Genomic DNA, 20,547 nt, shown 5'->3' with positions numbered 1-20,547 from the left:
TATTGTACCAAAAAAACTCTTCCTGCCTTGCTGAAAGTTGGCACTGAATAAACTACACAGAATTTGATTGGCCTATTTGGAAGAGTCTTTTGCTTACCTCCTGCTTGCTGCCATTCCAAAGGGCTCTGTTGATGGAGTCAGTAGTGACATCCGTCCAGTAGATGTAGCCGTCTTTGGCATCCCAATCCAGTGCCACAGCGTTGCGCACGTCAGCCAGAGGGATGACATCATCGGACATATCCTCTGTGTCGAAGCTGATTCGTCGGATGTCCGTCCTTCGGGCAAAAAGCAGGAACTTGTCAAGACCTGATTAAAGACCAAAGGTCTTCTGTCAGTCTTCTATTTTTAACAATGGGTCAACAACAAAAAAACAACACAACGTACACCACTCATAAATCACCATTTTTTTTTTGAAAAATGAAACACAATCTGGAATAATACGATGTGTCTGGTTTATTTATTCTATCTACATATTAATGTTGAATAGTTCGAAGAAGTAAAGAACTCACTGTTAGCACAGTTGCTGTGGTCCACTTTTTTAAAACCAGTTGGGCAAGCACAGGTATAGGTCTTGTTGCCAGGGAGACACAAGTGGCTGCAACCTCCATTGTTAGCACCGCAGCGGTTCTTTCCCCCTACAACAGTGAAACACAAAAAGTAAAAAACAAAATTGGGGGAAAACGTATGTTGTATTCTAAAAACAAATCAAAATGGAAATTAATAAAAAAAAAAAAAAAAAAGTAAAAAGGTTAAAAAAAGAGTAATTAGCTCCACAGTAGAGAAACTAGTTTATTCCCAAAAATGAAAGAGGAGAGGATAATGAAAAAATTTAAAGCAAGCATCCAACATTTGTAGTTAGTCACCGACCTTCAGGTTGCCTCTGTGGGTGCAAAGTGTGGATATCCATGGGGAAGTGCAGTTTGTTCCGAATAATCTCCTGATTCTTGCCAGTAAATTTATTGGCGCTGTTGATGCTCTTGGTGTGCCAGTCAGTCCAGTAGAGGCTGTCCTCAAACACAGTGATGGCAAACGGGTGAGGCAGGCCTAAGAAGGAAAAGACAGAAAAGATGACTAATGAGAACATTCAACAAGAGCAGCAGTTGCTAAAAAAAAAATCCTCTCCAATTTTAAGGACTGCAGTGTTCACTGGTGTTATTATATTCCATCAGAACTGTTGTTGCCAGAGCGACAGAGCAGAGTCCCTCCATGGATTCTGAAATCGGAGTTCTTTTGAATTTCCCAACCTGGTCAGGTCCAGGTGTGCATCTGGATGTGTGTTTTCTGATAGTATCTCGACATGAGGGCGACAAATAATGCACCCTCTTCCCTCCAGTGAATCACAAAAGCCAAAGAGGAAACTAGTTTTGTCATGGTCACCTTCTCCCGTGTCATCAACACGTACTTCTCGTCCCCTCTGCTCTTGTTCTTTTCCGGGACAGCTGGACGAGCAGCTGCGAGCCGACGGGGCATTGAACGCTGCGCCGAGCCTTCACAATAATGTCCCCTTTAACCTACATGTGGCACCTCACACACACACCACTGCGGAATCTGCCCCACTCATCACTGATAGAAGCAAGTATTGCTTCCAGATGGACATAAATGTGCTTGGATCATAGCGGAAGGGATTACATAACCAACCTTTGCGTGTGGGCTTTTTTTTTTTTTTACTACTTTGTACTTGACGAAAGTTTGTGGTGCTCAATGGCTGCCGGGATGAATCAGACTACCGTATTTTCCGGACTATAAGTCGCACCAGCCATAAAATGCATAATAAAGAAGAAAAAGACATATATAAGTCGCACTGGAGTGTAAGTTGCATTTTTGGGGGACATTTATTTGATAAAATTCAACACCAAGAACAGACATGTCATCTTGAAAGACAATTTAAAATAAAAATAGAATAGGCAACAACAGGTTGAAGGTACAGTATGCTCATCGTCAGTTGCAGTTCCAATTATTCCACAGGCCTAGAGCAACTTTATGCGGTTTAGTGTGAAAATAACATGTGAAATGATATAATGTGTTCATAAGTTCACATGTAAGTCGCTCCTGATTATAAGTCGCACCCATGGCCAAACTATGAAATAAATTGCGACCTATAGTCCAGAAAATACGGTATTACCGTACAATTTTTAATGGGCCTAGTGTCAAGTCAGCACAGGATGATAGCACCTGTCAGAGAAATATGACGTACTCTTTTTTACAAAATATCTTTTTTGTTTGCCACATGGACACTCTGTTCCGTTGCTCTCTCGTCTACTTCCCCAAGGACAAATTACCCCACATAAAAAAGACGACTCACTCATTGTAAAAGAGGCGTCTTTACCGTGCCGAATAACTCGAGGCACATTTGCTCCGAGATCAGGTTGACACCCCCCCACGGAACCCTCATTTTGTCTTTGCCCCCACCCTAGGGGTCCACAGGTGTGTAGGCTGGTAAAAGATTAAACCGCCACACCCGCCCACTGCTCAACTCCAGGAAGTTGGCGCGTAGCCAGCTGAAGCATGAAACGCAACTGTACTGTAGGTGACTGGAGGGAGACAGTCATTAAAATTCCTTGGCGCAGAAGCCTGGCCAGTGGAAATGAGTAGACACACACACACACACACACACACACACACACACACACGCACACGCACGTCCCATTTGTCCTGTGTGTTGTCTGAGCAAACAGAGGTTCTGGAGAACGGACAGGGCCAATTACAGCCTTTTATCCTCTGAGCACACATCATTAAGGAGTGCTCACCCGCACAATGGTGCGGGCATGCAAACACACACCGACCCACCCCCCCTCACAGACACTTGAACAATCTTGACTGGCGCTGATGTGTTTTGTGGTTCCAAACAGTAGAAAAATACATTTTTATCAATGTATCATCGCCTGTCCCATTTTATTATTCCAAATGGGAACAACATTTATTTAAAAACGACACTTGCCTTGGTTGATGACAGCTTTACGATTGCGTCCGTCCAGGTCGGCTCTTTCGATGACATGGTGCTTGGCGTCCACCCAGTACATGCGGTGGCCGGCGTAGTCGATCGTCAGGCCGTTCGGCCAGAACAAGTGAGTGTCGGCGATGACTCGTCGATTGGAGCCATCCATATTGGCGTACTCGATGCGAGGCGTATTGCCCCAGTCCGTCCAGTAAATCTTACTGAAGAACAAAACAACAGCATCGACATTAGATGGCTTTATTTTAAGACCTCTGGGACAGAATCAGTTATTTGGGACATAAATTCAACTCTGCCCTCTTGCGGTCTAGTGCAAAAATAACATGTGAAATGATATAATGTGTTAGTGATTTCACACATAAGTCGCTCCAGAGTATAAGTCGTAACACCAGCCAAACTATGAAAAAAAAACTGCAATTTATAGTCCGGAAAATACGGTAAGTGTTCTGGGTTGACATTTTTCAATGGCTTCATCTGGCACGTTTTTTTCCTGCCACTGCGACATCGAGTCGAGTCAGAGAATCACAGCCAGCGCTTCTTGTATGAAATTTTTGCTCCATCCACACTTGCCTGTGGGCACTGTGCAAGCGCTGCCAAAGCTTAATCCCCGCTCTGGAACTGCACTACAACTGGGACGCATCCAGAAAGGATGGTGTGCACATTTGAAAGCATCTGCGGTGAATCATTTAGCATGTGTGTGCGTGCGTGTTGGAGCGCCTACCCCTCTATAGGGTGCAGCGCAATGGCCCGAGGCTTCTCCATGTTCTGCCACAGCAGCACCTTGCGATGAGTCCCATCCAAGTTGGCCACCTCGATGCGGGATGTGCCGGAGTCTGTCCAGTACAATTTGTTGTGGATCCAATCAATGGCCAGCCCGCCTGTTTATAGAAATGAACGTTTTTGCCATGACTGCATTGACAGGAACTATTGGAAAATGAAAATTGCGGGGCCCACCTGGGCTCTCCAGGCCCGTCGAGACGACCTCTTCCACATTGGAGCCGTTGAGATTGGCTTTCATGATGCGGTCCAGCGTCACGTCTGACCAGAAAACCAGCTCTTGGCTGTGATGAAAGTCCAGAGCGATGGCATTCTCAAGGTTGTTGAGCAGCAGCGTGTACTCGGAGCGGTGAGGCAGGACCTGACGGATATCGATTCGGTTGGCAAACAACAGCACCGGCTCTGGACCTGTTAAAATAAACACAACAAAAATAGGGGGATGAGAATGAAGCATCAAAACGGAAAAACAGCAACCCCCCCCCACCCCACTTAGTAAGTGGAAGGTTAATTGCATCTGACAGTGGCTCAGTATTTGGGTTCTGCAACAGATTGATGGGCTGATGTACCAGCACTCAATCCTCACATCATCTAATCTACTCCAGACCTTCAAAATTTGCAAGCCCCGGAGCCAGCAAATGGATACAGTTACTGCTGAGGAAAATATGAACAAAGGGTTTTTTGCCCTTGTGGTGAAAACATGTCAAGATAGAAGAGAAGAGTGCATCTTTACCCAGCGCCTTGCAGCTCCGCTTGTCGGGCCGCAGTTCATAGCCTTGAACGCACCAGCACTGGAAGCCGCCCTCGATGTTGGTGCAGCCCTGGCTGCAGTAGCCTTCTTCGGCACACTCGTCCACATCTGGAACACACAAACCGTGGAGGCAAAAAGGAAAAGAGAAGGGGGTGGGATGGAAAGCTGTCACAATAGAACATCTGAAGAGTTCAAAAACCATTCAAGGGTCATGACCTTGTAGCATGATAAAAGAACGTGGAAGTCATCAAAGATGGGTTTTTATGAGATGTGACTTACATTGTCTCATTTCTTAACTTATCAGACAACTTTAGGAGTGCATGCAAAATCACACGGGCTTTATCTCTCATTCAGAACTGCATCTTACTGATGTGTTAAGAGCCCACCACACTGTATTTTTCAAATTATAATGCATAATTTAAATTGTCTCAAAATTGTGCTTTAAATAATAAACAATAAATAATAAAAATAATAAATAATAATAATGATAATAATAATCATGGTAATAATAATAATAATAAAAACCCCTATAATTTTAAATTGAGCTATTTTTATCTTTCAGTTCACCACCTTGTCCCTCGGGTTTCAGGAATGTGTAATGATACACAACAAAACTAAACAACTGAGCAGTCATTGCTGTGTCAGAGATATCAATTGTGTCAACACACGCACACGCACATGCGCACACACAAATAAATACCCTGGCAGGATCTGCCATCATCCATCAGTCGGTATCCGGTGTGACAGGTGCACTGGACCAGTCCTCGGACCATTTGACACTTCTGGGAGCACCCGCCGTTATTCTGGTTGCAGTTGCCGTCACTGGAGCGTGGACCTGAATGGTAACATTGAAGAATCACAAACATTGCAGACTGACTTGCTGTGTTCAGTGTATACAAACATCCCAGCAGTCATATTCCGCCTGGAGTATTTGTGTTTTTGAAATCCCTAGTTGGCAAGGATGCTATTTCCTTCTAGCCACGCTATGTTGGCAATGTTGAAGTAACTAAAACACGGTCAACTCACGACATTCATGGTGTGGAAGTTCATCCGTCCCGTCTTCACAGTCATTGACCTCGTTGCACACCTTCCTCTGGCCGATACAGCGCCCATTCCCACACTGGAACTGGTCCGGGGCACAAGGTGACGTCTCTGCGGCGACACCAACAGGAACCCCATTTTATTCTGTGTTGTTTTGAAAAGTTCCTACTGGGACGACCCATTTTCTCTCTTTGGCTCTTGTACTTTTCCTTCTTAATTTTCAGGAAGCATATAAGGCTGTGAACTACATCAACTTTGATTATATACAGTAAGGCCACCACTGAGTTAATTACTACATAGGATTATCGTTAGTGTCTAATGAATTTACATCTATTTAAGTATACACAAAGATGTAGCGGCATAATGAATCAGTATATATCCAATTAAAAGCAGATTAGCTCATGCGCCTATGTGATGTGCATCGGGGATTGCATCGTGGATGAGTCATGTTTCATACATGATTGTACAAAAATAACACTTCAATGATGTTTTGGCCCCCCAAGCAATTGAAAGCTTTGAAATCCCCTGCAATCTCCAGTAGCAAGTTACAGCCTGCACGAGGAGCGGCTTATCAACTACAAACAGGGAGAATAAAATAAAATAAAAAATAAATATTGTATATTTTACATTTAATTTTTTATATTTAATGATATAAAATAATAAATAAAATCAAATAAATTAAATTAAAATGAATCAATAACTATGTTATTTGTGCATGTCCCAAGTGTTTCCTGAAACAATTGGTAGGATTATAAACCCCCAGAGACACTCAGGCTCAACTCAAAACAGTTTTTGGAGAGTTCCACTGTTGCCATGACTACAACTTAAATTCGTCCTATATTTAGCTTCTGAAACGATGATAACAAGCACAGTCTCACCAGCTTTTTCACAACCCTCTTCGTCACTGCGGTCTGAGCAGTCGTCTTCGCCGTCGCATCGCCATGACAACCGGACACAGCGTCCTGTTCCGCACCGGAACTGGTCAGCTGTGCACATTGACGTGGCTGCAGAAGAAAAATGAATTAAGTGTGACGGGAAGCCGAACCGCAGGACAACGGTATGCACAAATGCGGCTACTCACTGCAATTCAGCTCATCGGATTGATCGTCACAGTCAAACTCGCCGTCACACCTCCAGCCCGCGTTAATGCACATCCCGCTGCTGCACATGAATTCGACCGACCTGCAAGGCTGGTGGGACGCTGCGGAGCAAGCAAAGAAAAAATTCCACACATACGTCTTGTTAAAATGAAAGACGAAGATTCAGCAAAAAAAAAAAAAAAAGAGAAAATCCTCACTGCAAAACTAAGTGACTAAGAGTTGTCTCCATTTATTGCACAACCTTCCTTCTCCATATCATATATCACGACTTGCAATTAAAGATGGAAGAGATGCTCCAGCTGGCAGCAGATGAGGGCGGAGGTGGGAAGGCAGATTAAAGCGGAATCAAATGCACGCTTCCTAAATCATGGGCGCCTTTTTCTCTGACATGTTTTCTCCTGACAGCACCCGTCTGTTCCTCTAGGAGAGGGGGCCACAGATAAAGCTAGCGGCAAGAGAAGGCAAAAGAAGAGGGTGGATAAAGTGGAGGTGATCAAAACAGCAGGTGGGATACTCGATTGATCCCCTTTGACTTTCAGGACTTTGCTATGTAGCCAAAAGCAGTATCAGCGTTAGCAACAAGCGTATGTGCTTGTGTTCATATGACAAGTGGAAAAACAGAAACTGTTTTCCCCGAACAAAGAAGCCTTCATGTGTCGGGAGACTGTATGGAATGCTATGCGGGGATGTTTTATGCCTCGGAGGAATGCTTCCAGTATGTGTGCTCGACATTCTTTTTTTTTTTTTCTCCTTGCTGCTGAATGAAATGGTCAAGTGTTTGAAAAAGGGATTCACATTGTAAAAAGAGTAAAGCAGGCAGCGGCATTGAGAAACCTGGAACAGAGAGAAGCGTTTAGGCGGCCACGACCTTGGTGACACTCAAATGATGACGGCAAACCTTGAAGTAGTGCTTATCGCCGTGGAGATAAAAACATCAGACGGAAAACCGATGAGCATGTGTGCGTGTGCGAAAAAGTGAATGAGTGAGGAGGTGGACGAGAGAACAAACGTGTGTGTGTGTGTATTTGTGTATGCGTGTGTATATATGTATGTATGTGTGTGTGTATATATGTATGTATGTGTGTGTGTATATATATATATATATATATATATATATATATATATATATATATATATATATATATATATATATAAAAAACATAATGACTGTTCTGAACAGAAGGAGTGAAACAAAGCTATAAAAAATGAATAGAGCCTGATTTTCTATGCCAATGTTTGGCTGGGAAAAAAAATACTGTCTATCTTACCAAGAAATCAGCCAATTTTAAAGTACTACATATAGAGTAAAGGCTTTCTTACAGCAATCCGACTCATCTGACCAGTCTCCACAGTCGTCATCTCCATCACAGTGGTAGATGTCCAGGATGCAGCGGCCATATGCGCACTGGAACTCTTCAACGCTGCAGGTGGCCGCCATCACATCTGAGGCTACACTCACACATACGGGAAACAGATGACAGTATTTAGAAAGAGCTTTGGATTGTCAGGAGCACTTTGAAGTACTGTTAGAAATGAAAGACCATTGAAGATCATAATGCACAAGGACTTTAGTGTCTGCATTCACTATTCATTCACTGAAAAATAAATCAAGTCATAAGTAATAAATTAATTACATTTTTTTAAAAATGTTACAATTATTTTTTATTTCCAATTTCACAGATTACTTGTAATATCGCCACGGACCACAAGAGGGCCGCGGACCACCGATTATCAATCCCTGCGCTAGAACATTCATTTCACCTTGATAGATGGGTTTATAATTTACATGGTTGCCAAATTTGAAATGGCTACTAGACGGTAATAGAAGAGCGAAAAAAAGTTTAGCTTCTTTGAGAAACTCGTCACTCTTTTGGGCCCAGCAACTTACGACAATTTGCCTCGTCAGACCCGTCCTTGCAGTCCGTGTCCCCGTCGCAGTACCAGTGCTCAGCAATGCAGCTGCCATCCGTGCAGCGAAATTCCTTGTCTGAACATTTGCGCATGTCTACAAAGACCCAAATAGGAAGTGTTAGAGCGCTTGAATCATGTGCTTACCCGGCACGCTAGTGACTTTTTGTACCCACCGCACTGTTCGTCACTGTTGTCCCCGCAGTCGTTGTCTCCATCGCAGTGCCAGAGGCTGCGGATGCAGTAACCATTTTGGCATTGAAACTCATCTTCCTCGCATTCTCGAGGAGCTGGAGAACGAGATTGCCAAATTGCGTTATAGCGGACACAAAATGACACAGATTAATGTAAATGATTTATTGAGGTGGAGTTCCGTCGTCTATGAAACACAGTGGTTAAGATGGTTTTTGCACTTATATTAAACCAACGGCGTGATTAAAATAAAATAAAAAAACAATTTTCATTTCAAATTTAAATATGTGTAACTTTTTTATTTAAAATTTAAATAATTTTCTACTTTTATTTTGATTTGGCCTGATATCGTTTGAGGTGTTTCTATGAAGCATTTTTTTTCATTTCAATTAAAATTCTGCGCTCAATGTAAACCCAGCCAGTGTCTTGCCCCCCCCAAAAAAAATCTATGAATAAGCTCGACAAACATATCAAGTGGAATACAGAGTCAATTCTACCGAGTACGTCTCATCAAATTTATAGCCACGTTGATGCAATGTATTGCTTGGAGATTTCATTTAAAACAAAAATCAATAAGCGGAATAATATCCCATTTGATTTATATGCAAACCCGGTTGAAATTTACAACTACCCCTGCTAAGGCTCACAGCTTGATTTATGCCTTAATTGGGAACCCTGACTGCAATATAAAAGGAAATGCAATTTCACAAGACAGTTAACCTTGAGACTGGACATAAAAGACGTTCGTCATCCGTGGCCTCTGCCTACACGAGGTCGTTAAGTAAAAAGTCGCAACTTTCGACACCGTGACTTTCACATTGTCTCTATTTTAAACGCTTTTCGCTAAGCCAAACTCCTCCATCTGGCTTTTTAATTAATCACACCCTTATTGATTAAAGCCCCGAATGGATTTTCAAAAACACAGTCTACAGTGGCTGCCCCTGAATCGATAGCAAATCCAAGCTTCGCCAGGCCTGGGGCAGAGTAAACCCGTTAGTCAAGGAGAACCAATGACGAATAGCTCAAGGCAGATGGCAATCTATAATTTATCATTGTTGTCCATGTATCTGTGTGTTTGTGTGATAGACAAACAGAAAGAGATGAAGCCAGAGCGAGGAACACGGAGATGTCGAGAGAGCAGAGATCTCAGCTTTGTTTGAGTTCTTTTAAGCTCCTGCTTCAAAGTGTGAGTCAACTGGGGACGCCGGTGACATGATACAAAGCGGTCCTGGAATGTGCACAGCTGAAGGGTATCGCTCATAGATCTATGATAGGCTATGCCCTGTGGAGGTGGCACAATTCTCAGAATTCAGATTCAGCGGACTGCTGTTCACAACATCAGCACTCGGAAAATGCAGTCTTGTTGTCATGAAAATGAATGGTCGTAGGAAAAAGTCAATGTATTGTAATTTCAGTATAAAAGAAAAATTGCAACTAATTTCAATGTTTTTTTAATTCATATTTGAAAAAGTAAAAGCCACTCCCCCAATGCTTGTGTTATTTGCTGCCATCAGCGAGGTAAACAAAGGAAGGTCAAAGGTGAACAAGCCCTCAAGACCCTTATCAGTCACCCAGCTGCCAAACGGCAAAGGGCAAAGGGTGCTCACTCATTACCTGGCTTCCTGAACGTGTGCTTGCTTTTATTTTTTTGGTTCCTTGGGAGTTTTTTTTTTTTAACCAATAGAATCAGTAACAAACACGCTACGAATAAAAATTCTGTTTGTGTGTGTGAATGTGACAGACTCCTCAGGTCACTGTCTCTAAATAATTAAATAAAAGGAAAAAAAATGTGCGGAAGGGGAAAAAAAACAGGAAAAATGCATAAAATAATAAGTAGTTTGGGGGAAAAATTTTGCTGCAAGATAAAAAATTAAAAGCCGTCTCACAAAGGACAAGTCCATTGGCAGTCTTTGATGAGTGCTTGCTTGTCATTTTTTTTTTTTTTTACAAATTTCATGGTCTGCCTCCTTTAGAAGTCAACTCAGTAAATAATTGAGTTGCAAAGCGCAACAAAAGGCCCAAATACAAAGTGGCACTTGGAGTTATATTCTACACACACAAATAAGAGACGCTCGGTGCTTTTGCTGCTTTCGAATTGATATCATCGCAATTACAAATATTCAGGTGGACCATAAGGGCTCTGCCGTGTATAGTATGAAAACAAGCCGATCATCTTCCATCTTACCATGATTTATTTTTATAAGAAGAAGGGGAGACAATTTGTATTGATCTGTACTGTATGTGATGAAATTGGATTTTTAAAGGGCACTTAGTGACCCTTACTGCCATCAGGGGCAAAAGCACAAAGTGATTAAACTGAATCTTTACACGGACCAAGCGATCATAGATCGCCTTCTGTAATCAGGTTCATTTCCTCCAACATTGAGGATGTTTAGTCAGTGTCCTCTACAGCTACAGTTCACCTTGCGCAACCATTTTATCAATATCAATGCTTGATGATTATATTTTTTATAAAAACATTTTAGCGCATGACTCACTTTCCTGTACATGCTGCCCAGCTTTAACATTCTTAGTCAATAAAAAAATTGTTGAAATGGTCATGGGCCAATCTCAGTCGTGTGTATTTTACAGCAGCCAATTCAAGCAACAAACTAGTTGGCCCGAATCGACTTCAACTCTGGGTGGTCTGTTGATACATAATTCATGTGGCCGGCATATTTCAACACAGTTTATTCATCCGTCGGATGGAATTTATTGATATGGAGAAATCTTACCCATCCCAAGTTACTGTACAAAACTTTTTCAATAAAAGTGGCCAGGGAGGAGTTGGCAGTGGAAATGCTACAATTTCAAAATATTGCTGATACAGCACAGCACCTAAATTTCACTTAGCTTTCAATAATACATTAAGAAGTCTGTCGATGGTGGTTCTCATTTTGTGATTAATGGCCTCGAAATATTTTTTAAAAGGGAGGTCACATAAGTACAAGAAAAGCACACATACGGTTTCCGATGCAGTTAAGAATTACTTTCACAGTTTCACTTGATTATTTATTTATTATTACTATTATTATTATTTGTAATCATTCATTAATTTGTTCATTTATTCTTTTATTCATTCATTCATTGATTTATTTAATCGTTTATTTATTTATTTTTGCAATCGGTGTGTATGCGCTTTGTAATATGTATACAAGCACTTACGACAGTCCTGCTCATCCGAGTCATCCTCGCAGTCGTTGTCTCCATCACAGACCCACGAACGTCGGATGCATTTGCCGTTGTCGCAGTGGAAGTCCAGTGGCGAGCAGGTGGGAAGCACTGCAAACAAAACAAAGCCAAACACGTCCGTCAGTGTCAAAGAGAAACAAACGCTTACGCAGCGGAAATGAGGGTGTATAGATTGCTGGAAAGCTTTTGCTTTTATTTTTTTTAACTTTCGTTATAATTGTTGTTCTCTTCCGCATGGTCACATTCTGTTAAAGTTCTGCATACAAGCTCAAGTCAACGCATTCCTGTGTAACTTCATATCCGTTCTAAGTGCAGCTCCTCACTGTCTAATGACTGGCTCTTTGTCATGCGCAGACAGAGCTAATTTAATTACGGCCGACCCAGAGATGGATAAAAGTGGGAGGAAGAGGGGGGGAGGCTGCTTGTGTTGCCACCGGCCCAGACTTGTCAATAGCAGATATTAAATATTGACCGGGCTTTGCAGACTTTATGAAAAATGCATGACGTCACCGAGCGAGTTAACCACCATGGCAGACAGGCACACAACTCGGGGGAGTGAATTAAGTGTGTGTGTGTGTTGGGGCGTGGCGCCCGTCTCTCGGGTAAAGTAAAGCCCCACTGACCCACATACCCTTGCTTGGATTTTACATTATTCAAGATAACGGCGGCGAGACATCATCGGACAGAACTTGTTTGCCCAATCCCTCGACATTTTCTTCGCGTCTGATGGATGGAAATTTTCCATTAAGAGAGCAACGTGATTGGAGATACTCTTACAAGGCACACCTTGTTGTTGTTTTTTTCCCCGTCTCAATATGAGGAGGATCCGCTGGGGCCGTCATCGGATGGTTGATGAGCTCTCTTGCTTCTTTGATCCCGCTTATCAGACAGATTACGCTTAACTCAGATTTGCTACCAATGCATTCCTCCCTCCTGAGATTGACAAATGCGCACACCCACACACTCATAAAACCCTCATAACATTTCACGTTTCCCTTTGGTGGTACTTGAACACATTCCGGGAAATCAACTGACTGTATTTGAACCTTTTTCTCTTTGCGATGATTGTGAAATCATTACCAGCAAGTGGTAAATTTGTTAAACCCACACACAATTCTTCAGGGTGAGGAAGAGGAGGAGACTCTGGGGAGTAATTTGCAAAACAAAACAACTGAAAAGGCCTAATTTTAAAGCCTCAAAAAAAAAAAAAAAAAAACGAAGACGGCAAAAGTTTGAGGAGGTCGGAGGCTCTATGTAATTCTTGCCTGCTTTGCAATTAAATATTAAGTCTCATTCCCTTTAATCTATCTGAAGCATATCTGTTATGATAGCTTTGCTCACATCTAGAGAGAACTCAAATATTCATTCTTTGATGTTATATAAATAAGTATTGGCCTGGAAATTTGACTGTAAAATGGAGCCATTTTTTTAAATCACTTTTGGCCACAGAAATGCAGCAACACTATCGATCATTCATGTATAGTGAGAGAATTCACCCGAGTAAAAAAAAAAAAAAAAAAAGTCTGTCCGCAAGTGTACGTGCTGGAAATGAAATGTGTGTGTGCATCTTTAAGTGGCCTTGAGCAGCAAGTTAATGGGGCGCTCTTTCCTGTAGAGCAGCGGAATCAAGTGCCTCTAATGGGAGCAATATATCTGTCTTAAAGCTGCTTATCACCGGGGCTCAACACATCAAGCCAACGTCTTAAGAAAGAAAACCTTGTGGAGAAAACAGATGTGGACTCCCAAGAATGATAGAGGAGCACAAAGGAGGAGGCGAAGGATTTTCAGGAAAGGTTTGCTTTATGTGTCCGTCAAATGTAATTTCCTCTGCAGATGACTGTCATCTCCCGTGGAAACCGTTAATCACGACGGAATTATGTTATTCCACACACGGATTGAGGAACACATCCAACATTGTGACAAATATAATTTAGGGTGATGGGCTTCAATAGAATTGTTGATTATTATTTTGAAAGGAAGAGAAGTTGAGGAATTGCACGGAGAAAAATTTATTTGATGGAAATTAAAAAAGCTTTGACACAACTTCCATTTTTGCCCTAACAAAGATATTGAACTGCTTCTTCAATTCCATGTAGAGTGGTTGCTATTATTGTTGCAGTTTTTTTTCTGTAAATACATTTTTCAAATATTAAACAGAATTTTTTTGTTTTTACTATTTCAAATTATTTACTTATTTTATTTGGTGGGGGCCGTTTTGTGCATATGGCCCCCGTTATTTTTATTTAAGTTAATTAATTTATTTTATTTTATTTGGTGATGGCATCTTGTGCATACACAAAAAAAAAAAAAAAGTGCTCAACCGCAATGGAAAAAATGACCCGTAGGGCACTGGAGGCTGTTGCACCGCAGCCGAAATTGTTCCTATGGGAATGATTGCTACTTTCCAGAGAAGCTTGAAAATGCCTCTCTCCTTTGTCGATGTGATCTCTTCTCCTGTGCTTGGGCTTACTTGACACAGAGGCCTTATCTGATTCGAGACAGCTCAAGTCAGCAGCCAGAAAACCTTTGACACTGGCAGGGCAAAGAGTAGAACTACCGGTTGAGGTTTTTTTCTTTTTTTTTTCTTGGCAGAGTATGTGGCGGCGGCCCATTTAATGTGTTTTATTAGACATCCTGGACTTCTACCAACCATAAAAGCATTTATAAGTTTGATATGTGTATCTTAATTTCATTTACATATTTTGCATTACTAGCTTTACTGTACAAAATGTTGACTCAAGGTTTTTTCATCTGCTTAAGATTATTGTAGAATTATAAAAAATAGAAGAAAATATAGCTGGTGAAGGAACATTTTGATAAATTTCATTGTAAAGCCAATGAACAAAGCAGAGGGCACTTTAGGCCCAAATAAAAATCCAAGTCATCAGGCTACTGGATAATTCCAAATATCTCAAATGTATCATTCATAGTTTTGGAGCGTGAAATTGCAAAGCCAACAATCCCCTAAAACTGTGTCTGAATTCCGAACATTTGTGAGCTGGAGAGCCAAACCTTGCTTGCTATTGGAGAGCAAAAAGGAAAAGCTGTCAAACTGTACTGATACTGGATCATGGCAGGAGTACAAAAAAAAAAGTCTCTTGTAAATTGCCAAGAATAAAACCATCTTCTCCACCCGGATCATGTTCACTGGAGCCGATTGCTGTCATCTCAATTTTTTTCCAATATAGTATAACCACTCAGGGGATGAATTAAGATATGAAATTCTTTCCATATTGGTGATCAAGAGTTCAATATTGGGACCCATGTTGAAGTGGGAAGTTTTTGTTGATGTTTTCTTTGTTACTACATAGTTTGAACATTATTATCTTGTCTTTGTACTTTTGACCCATTTAGTGTTTCAAAATAAGGTTGGGGCAACTGTGGGGGGAAAAAACAACGCTACATAAGCACACCCATTATGTTTAAAATGAAAACAACATCCTAAATTGATGAACCCGTTTTAAATCCGCCTAAACTAGCTTGTGAAAGATCTCCTTTCTAAGCCCGTATCAGCCTCGAAACATTTCTTTTTTTTTCCTGTGCCAGCTTCATTTACTGAAGAGGCTGTAAATACTGAAAGAGGAAGCGGAGGAAAGAAAAACAGCCTGGACTAAGTTTGAGAAAAACAGGCATGTAGAGGACGAAGAAGAAGGGAGGAGAGGTGGTGGTGGGGGATTATGCTAATGTTTCCAAAGCTTCGATCAAAGCATGAGACAGAAAGACGTAAAAAAAAAAAATACAAGACGGGAAGGAGATGGACGAGAAGGCAAACATGCTGAGCCAAGCAAGAAAAATTCCACCTTGTGAGAAAGAAATGAGAAAGTCTTGGATTAAAATAAGGTGAGAAGCATGATAAGGGGATGGCGGCGAGGATGCTGAGATGAGCTGATGGAGGTTTGGAGTGAGAAATTGACGTGACAGAGAAGGTGGGGATGGGGTCCTAATCGTCTTCATTCCGGCTTTTGGAGCAGATGTGCTCCTGCTGGTCCAGTTGCTTTCTGATTGGTGCAGTGGTGGATTCGAGGACAGCGGGGTGATTTCTTGTTTTTTTGGTACATTGTCTACTTTTCCACGTGGCAATAGTTCCAGGAGAACCACTTTAAATTTTCAACATGTTTAGATATACTGTCATTATTTGCCCATTTTATGAAATGAATTATTGGATATTTGGTTTCTAAGGAACATTTCTAAGGGACGTAATATAAATATTTGAAGATGGTCTGAGTTTGTGTGAAATAATTGAAAATGTGGTCATTTATTTGGGAATATTTTTTCAACTTTAAAATATTACCACAAAAAATAAGTTAGAAAAATCCATAAAGTAAAAATAAATATTAAATATACATTCATGTATTTTTTTTTACAATTTTAAAATGTAATGTAAGTAAAAAAAAGTCCGTAAAGTAAATAAAAATAAATATTAAAACTCACTATTAAATTAATTGCAAAAATTGGAACTAATATTTTAAATAGCAACCTATTGCACTATTTAGAATGAAACTCAAGAGTGGTCAGGAATCAAGTAGACTAGTGTCTTTTACCCCATGTTTCATTTTTTTTTTTATCTTCAACAGTGGTCCTCCATGAATTGGTGCTGCGAGTTAAACCCGACAGAGCAGTGTGTTTGCGCATGCACCCCCTCCACCTCTTCATAAAACGGTTTCCGCGTGGGGAATTTTACTCCAGTGGTGATTTAAAACACCAGCAGCACAGAATGCTGGATCAGTACATTTGCACACACTTGGGTACTATATTGCGGCCGTTCATAATGTGCCACAAACAAGCGAGGCCGCGTCGAAGTGGACTCATATTTATAGCAATGCTTTTTAATTTGTGAGTGAAAGAGGCCACACGCTGTATCTGACATCCATCTTCTTTTGCTTTTATGTCCCCCCAAGCTGGAGCTGAAAGCATTTACACTTGAACATGCTCAGCTACTTTCAACACAGCGGGAATCTGAGCATAGCTCAAGGCCTGCTTACATCAGTGGAGTGTGACCAAAATAAATCCAAATCAATTTGAATGATGTGCAGAACGATGAGGGAGGTGCTGTAAAACTGACAAAGATATATAAATCTTGAACAATATTCCGTGTTGAACATGGCGAATCAGTGTGGGTTGTTATGTTTAATAACATTGAACTTTGGGAAAGAGTTCATGAAAGATAATTCAGATAAGAGATGGTAGACACACGCATTAATCAGTCTCAGTTAGTTTGCTTGTTTCCGTTCTACAATGAGGGTAATTGAAGAGTTCAAAGGGACGCGCTGCTTATTTTCTGGAAGAAATTCGCTTGTGGCCCAAAGACAATGGGACACTGCATTAGTTTTACTTCCTCAGTTTTCTCCAGGCTGTTTACTGTCCAAGCCCGCCAAGATTGTTGTTTGCTTTTGGGACTCTGAAATCACTGCACCAATGCATAATAATAATAATAATACAAATAACAATAATAATGACAAGTGGTGCGGATGATGGATGGATGGATGGATGGATGGATGGATGGATGGATGGATGGATGGATGGATGGATGGATGGATGGATGGATGGATGGATGGATGGATGGATGGATGGATGGATGGCTAAATTATTACTTAAGTGAGGACGCCCATTATGATTTACAAGACATGTTTCCTTTCCTACAACTGTATAAGGTGACTGCAAGCTGCAGAGGCCATTTGCCATTTTCTACTCACCTTGAAACTCCATCAACTATATTAGTGTTCCTCGAGTGTCATTTGCTCTGTCTTTCACTTCAACAGATTGGCATGCCTATTAAAAAGAAATTTAATGTCCTTCAAAGTCCCTCGTCAACTCTCCTTTTCGCCTTGGTCTCAATACGGCGATAAAATTTTATTTGGAGGGCGAAGGGCCTCACGTCCATACTTGCAGAGACACATCTAGACAATTTCCATGCGATTCCCACGTTGTAATTAGATCCAAAGTTTACAAGGGGGAGTTTCATAGACTTCTCGTTTCTCCACATTCCTCCAGTGCGATGCAGAACAATGGCCACATTCTCTAAGAAATTGATTAATTGACATCAATGTATAAGTTCAGAAGAAAGTCTCCAGTCGCTACACGATTGCACTGTTCGAAATATGCTGAGAGGAGCTGTCTCTGTGTTTATGACTACAAATGTGTGTGTGTTGTCATTTTGGGTCTATACCCCCACGGTCACAAATGCCTATTGTTCTTGCTGAGTTATAGAAACTACTTTGTCTTAAAAAAAAAAACAAAAAAAACATACATTTTATTTGATTTCCAGTAACCCAGTCCTGGAACAAAACAAGATTTCAGAGATCAAATATGTTAGCATGGACAGTGTGAGCAAAATTATTGGAATCAACACTTTTATTTCCGCTACTGTAACTGGATCATTTACCACTGAGGGTTTGTAGTGGTACATACAAGTCAAAATCTATCCACTCAACCTATATGAGTGGGAGGGGTGGCGTACTGATCAAACTGTACTAATGGTTTGGAAAGGGCCCCCACCCCCTACGTGCTTTGATATCCGTTGACTGCATCCATGTGTCTCCTCCAATAAGCATCGCACAACGGATCAATACAGCCGCAATCAGACGTTGAACTGGCTACAGCTCAATAACACTTAGTATCTTATCTGCCAGTTTCGAACTACTTTAATGTGACAAGACAAATTGCTGGAAACAGAGGATCATCACACCCAAAGAATCCAACAAGACTTTTTTTCCACATTGCTCACATTGACATTTTGCATTTCTACATAAAATTTAGAAACGGCGTGCACATCACGGTCCTGACGACTGACACGTTCGTCAAGCACTTGTACTGCAAGGTCACAGACACGGATGCAAAGTGCCTCTGCTTGCTTCTGCATGAGAAATACGAGGCTGCCTGGACCAATGAACCGTTCAGTGTTTCCCTTGGTGATGATGGGATCCATATGGGCCCAATTATACTTGTTCTTTTTATTATTTTCTTCCTATTTGTGCAGGAAATGGCTGCCCGGGCACATGCGTTCCTTTCTGGCATTATTTAGAAGTCCAGTCGTCAAATTAGCACCATAGACTCTAGACTTAAATTGGTACATGTTAAAAGTCTGCTAGAATGTGTGCCCGTTTTTATTTTTTTTAATCCAGACTATAAGAACCTAAAATCTATTTGTTTTTTTCAAAAAAAAAAAAACACAGGTGCATGCTTTATATGAAAATTCCCCAAAATTAGTTCTTTGAGATCGTGCCTTGTAATTCCAATGTACCTTACGGTCCGAAAAAATATATATATATGCAGTGAGGAGTCTTGGAATGGAAAATATAGAATTGCCAGTTTTTGTGTTTGAAATGGAATGTAACAATAAGAATAGAGAGTACAAACCAGTGGAAAAAAACAACTTTTGTGTTTTTGAGTTTGAACCACTTTGTTTGTACGTTTTTTGAAAATCCCAAAACTGGTAGAATTCATTGTTAATACTGACCATGAATTATTTCTGAGTGTTTTGCAAACGGGATATTGCGTGAAACATGGGTCAAGTAAAGAAGCAGAAATGGGAGTGAGATGAGATAAAAAGAGTTTGCAAACTTACTGCATCCATCCTCATCACTATGGTCCCCGCAGTCGTTGTCTCCGTCGCACTGCCACTGAGCCGGAATGCAGGTGCATTCGCCAAACGCACTGACGGCACACGTGAAGTGGTTCCTCCCACAGGAACACTCAGCACTGCCCTCAACTCCTACACGCACAAAATGTTCAGATTTTTTTACACAATCTTAACAACAATAAAATTGTTGCCGGTTAATATTAAAAGCGGTCAGAAGGTTTAAAATGTTTTATAAACAGAAAATACATTGCATGATTCCTGCTAGGCAATCAAAACAAACACACAGATCAAGTTACGAGATACGGCTACGATTTCACGTGTGACGGAACATCCATGTGTAACACGGCTTCAGGTAATTTGCCTTCTCAGAAAGATCAAATCCCGCCCGTGTCTGCTAGTTTGAACAAGCACAGTCGTGTCAACTCGGAGATAACATCGTTCTAAAGTAGTACGCCCGTTGATTTATTCACATTTCTTCATTTCTGTTACTCTGTACGAAGAAAACACGAGTGCAAAACATGTTCTTGGGATAAAGAGATCAACTTGTTTCAGACAAATTAGAAGTTTACAAGAAAATTGTATGCATATGTTGTGTTAAGAAAATAAATCACACCATATTTGGTTTGTCTCATTCTTTAAATAAGATGTGGGCGATGGGATGGAACAATTAAATGAAGTTATTTCTTGGTTATGTTGTTTTTGAAAAATTTAACAAAATATAGCTGAGGGTCTCTCACTAAACATAAAGTGTACTATTAGCTAAAATGCTATTGTGGCTACATTATTGTACAGTATGGAGCCTCAGGCATGTCCATTAGAATTATAGAAATAAGTGACCTACACATTCTGGGAAAGGAATAAATGTTTATTTGAAAGTACATTAATGACCACCTAGTTAGATGAAGCTAGCTTGTATTTAGCAAAAAACTCAGCGGAATACTTTATGGATGGTTTTGGATAGTCCGTGTGTGTGTGTGTGTGTGTGTGTGTGTGTGTGTGTGTGTGTGTGTGTGTGTGTGTGTGTGTGTGTGTGTGTGTGTGTGTGTGTGTGTGTGTG

The 20,547-nt window shown here is 40.9% G+C and overlaps 1 protein-coding gene across 1 annotated transcript in view; it reads right to left on the bottom strand.

Moving 5' to 3' along the window:
• Positions 1–20,547, bottom strand: part of lrp4 (low density lipoprotein receptor-related protein 4) — a 52,879-nt gene that overhangs the window by 9,240 nt on the left and 23,092 nt on the right. Inside the window, exons 2-17 of the mRNA XM_085906952.1 lie at positions 19,476–19,622; positions 11,885–12,001; positions 8,704–8,817; positions 8,508–8,624; positions 7,940–8,068; positions 6,601–6,720; positions 6,398–6,523; positions 5,505–5,630; positions 5,179–5,313; positions 4,461–4,586; positions 3,908–4,138; positions 3,675–3,831; positions 2,939–3,156; positions 868–1,044; positions 510–635; positions 98–306 (exon numbers count right to left, since the gene is read on the bottom strand). Coding sequence (XP_085763078.1) covers positions 98–306; positions 510–635; positions 868–1,044; positions 2,939–3,156; positions 3,675–3,831; positions 3,908–4,138; positions 4,461–4,586; positions 5,179–5,313; positions 5,505–5,630; positions 6,398–6,523; positions 6,601–6,720; positions 7,940–8,068; positions 8,508–8,624; positions 8,704–8,817; positions 11,885–12,001; positions 19,476–19,622 — 2,375 coding nt within the window. The remainder of the gene's footprint in view (positions 1–97; positions 307–509; positions 636–867; positions 1,045–2,938; positions 3,157–3,674; positions 3,832–3,907; positions 4,139–4,460; positions 4,587–5,178; positions 5,314–5,504; positions 5,631–6,397; positions 6,524–6,600; positions 6,721–7,939; positions 8,069–8,507; positions 8,625–8,703; positions 8,818–11,884; positions 12,002–19,475; positions 19,623–20,547) is intronic.

The sequence above is a fragment of the Syngnathus leptorhynchus genome, chromosome 3 (genome assembly GCF_054491065.1).
Source record: "Syngnathus leptorhynchus isolate UIUO chromosome 3, UIUO_Slep, whole genome shotgun sequence".
NCBI lineage: Eukaryota > Metazoa > Chordata > Actinopteri > Syngnathiformes > Syngnathidae > Syngnathus > Syngnathus leptorhynchus.
This window is presented reverse-complemented; position numbering and strand designations above follow the sequence as displayed.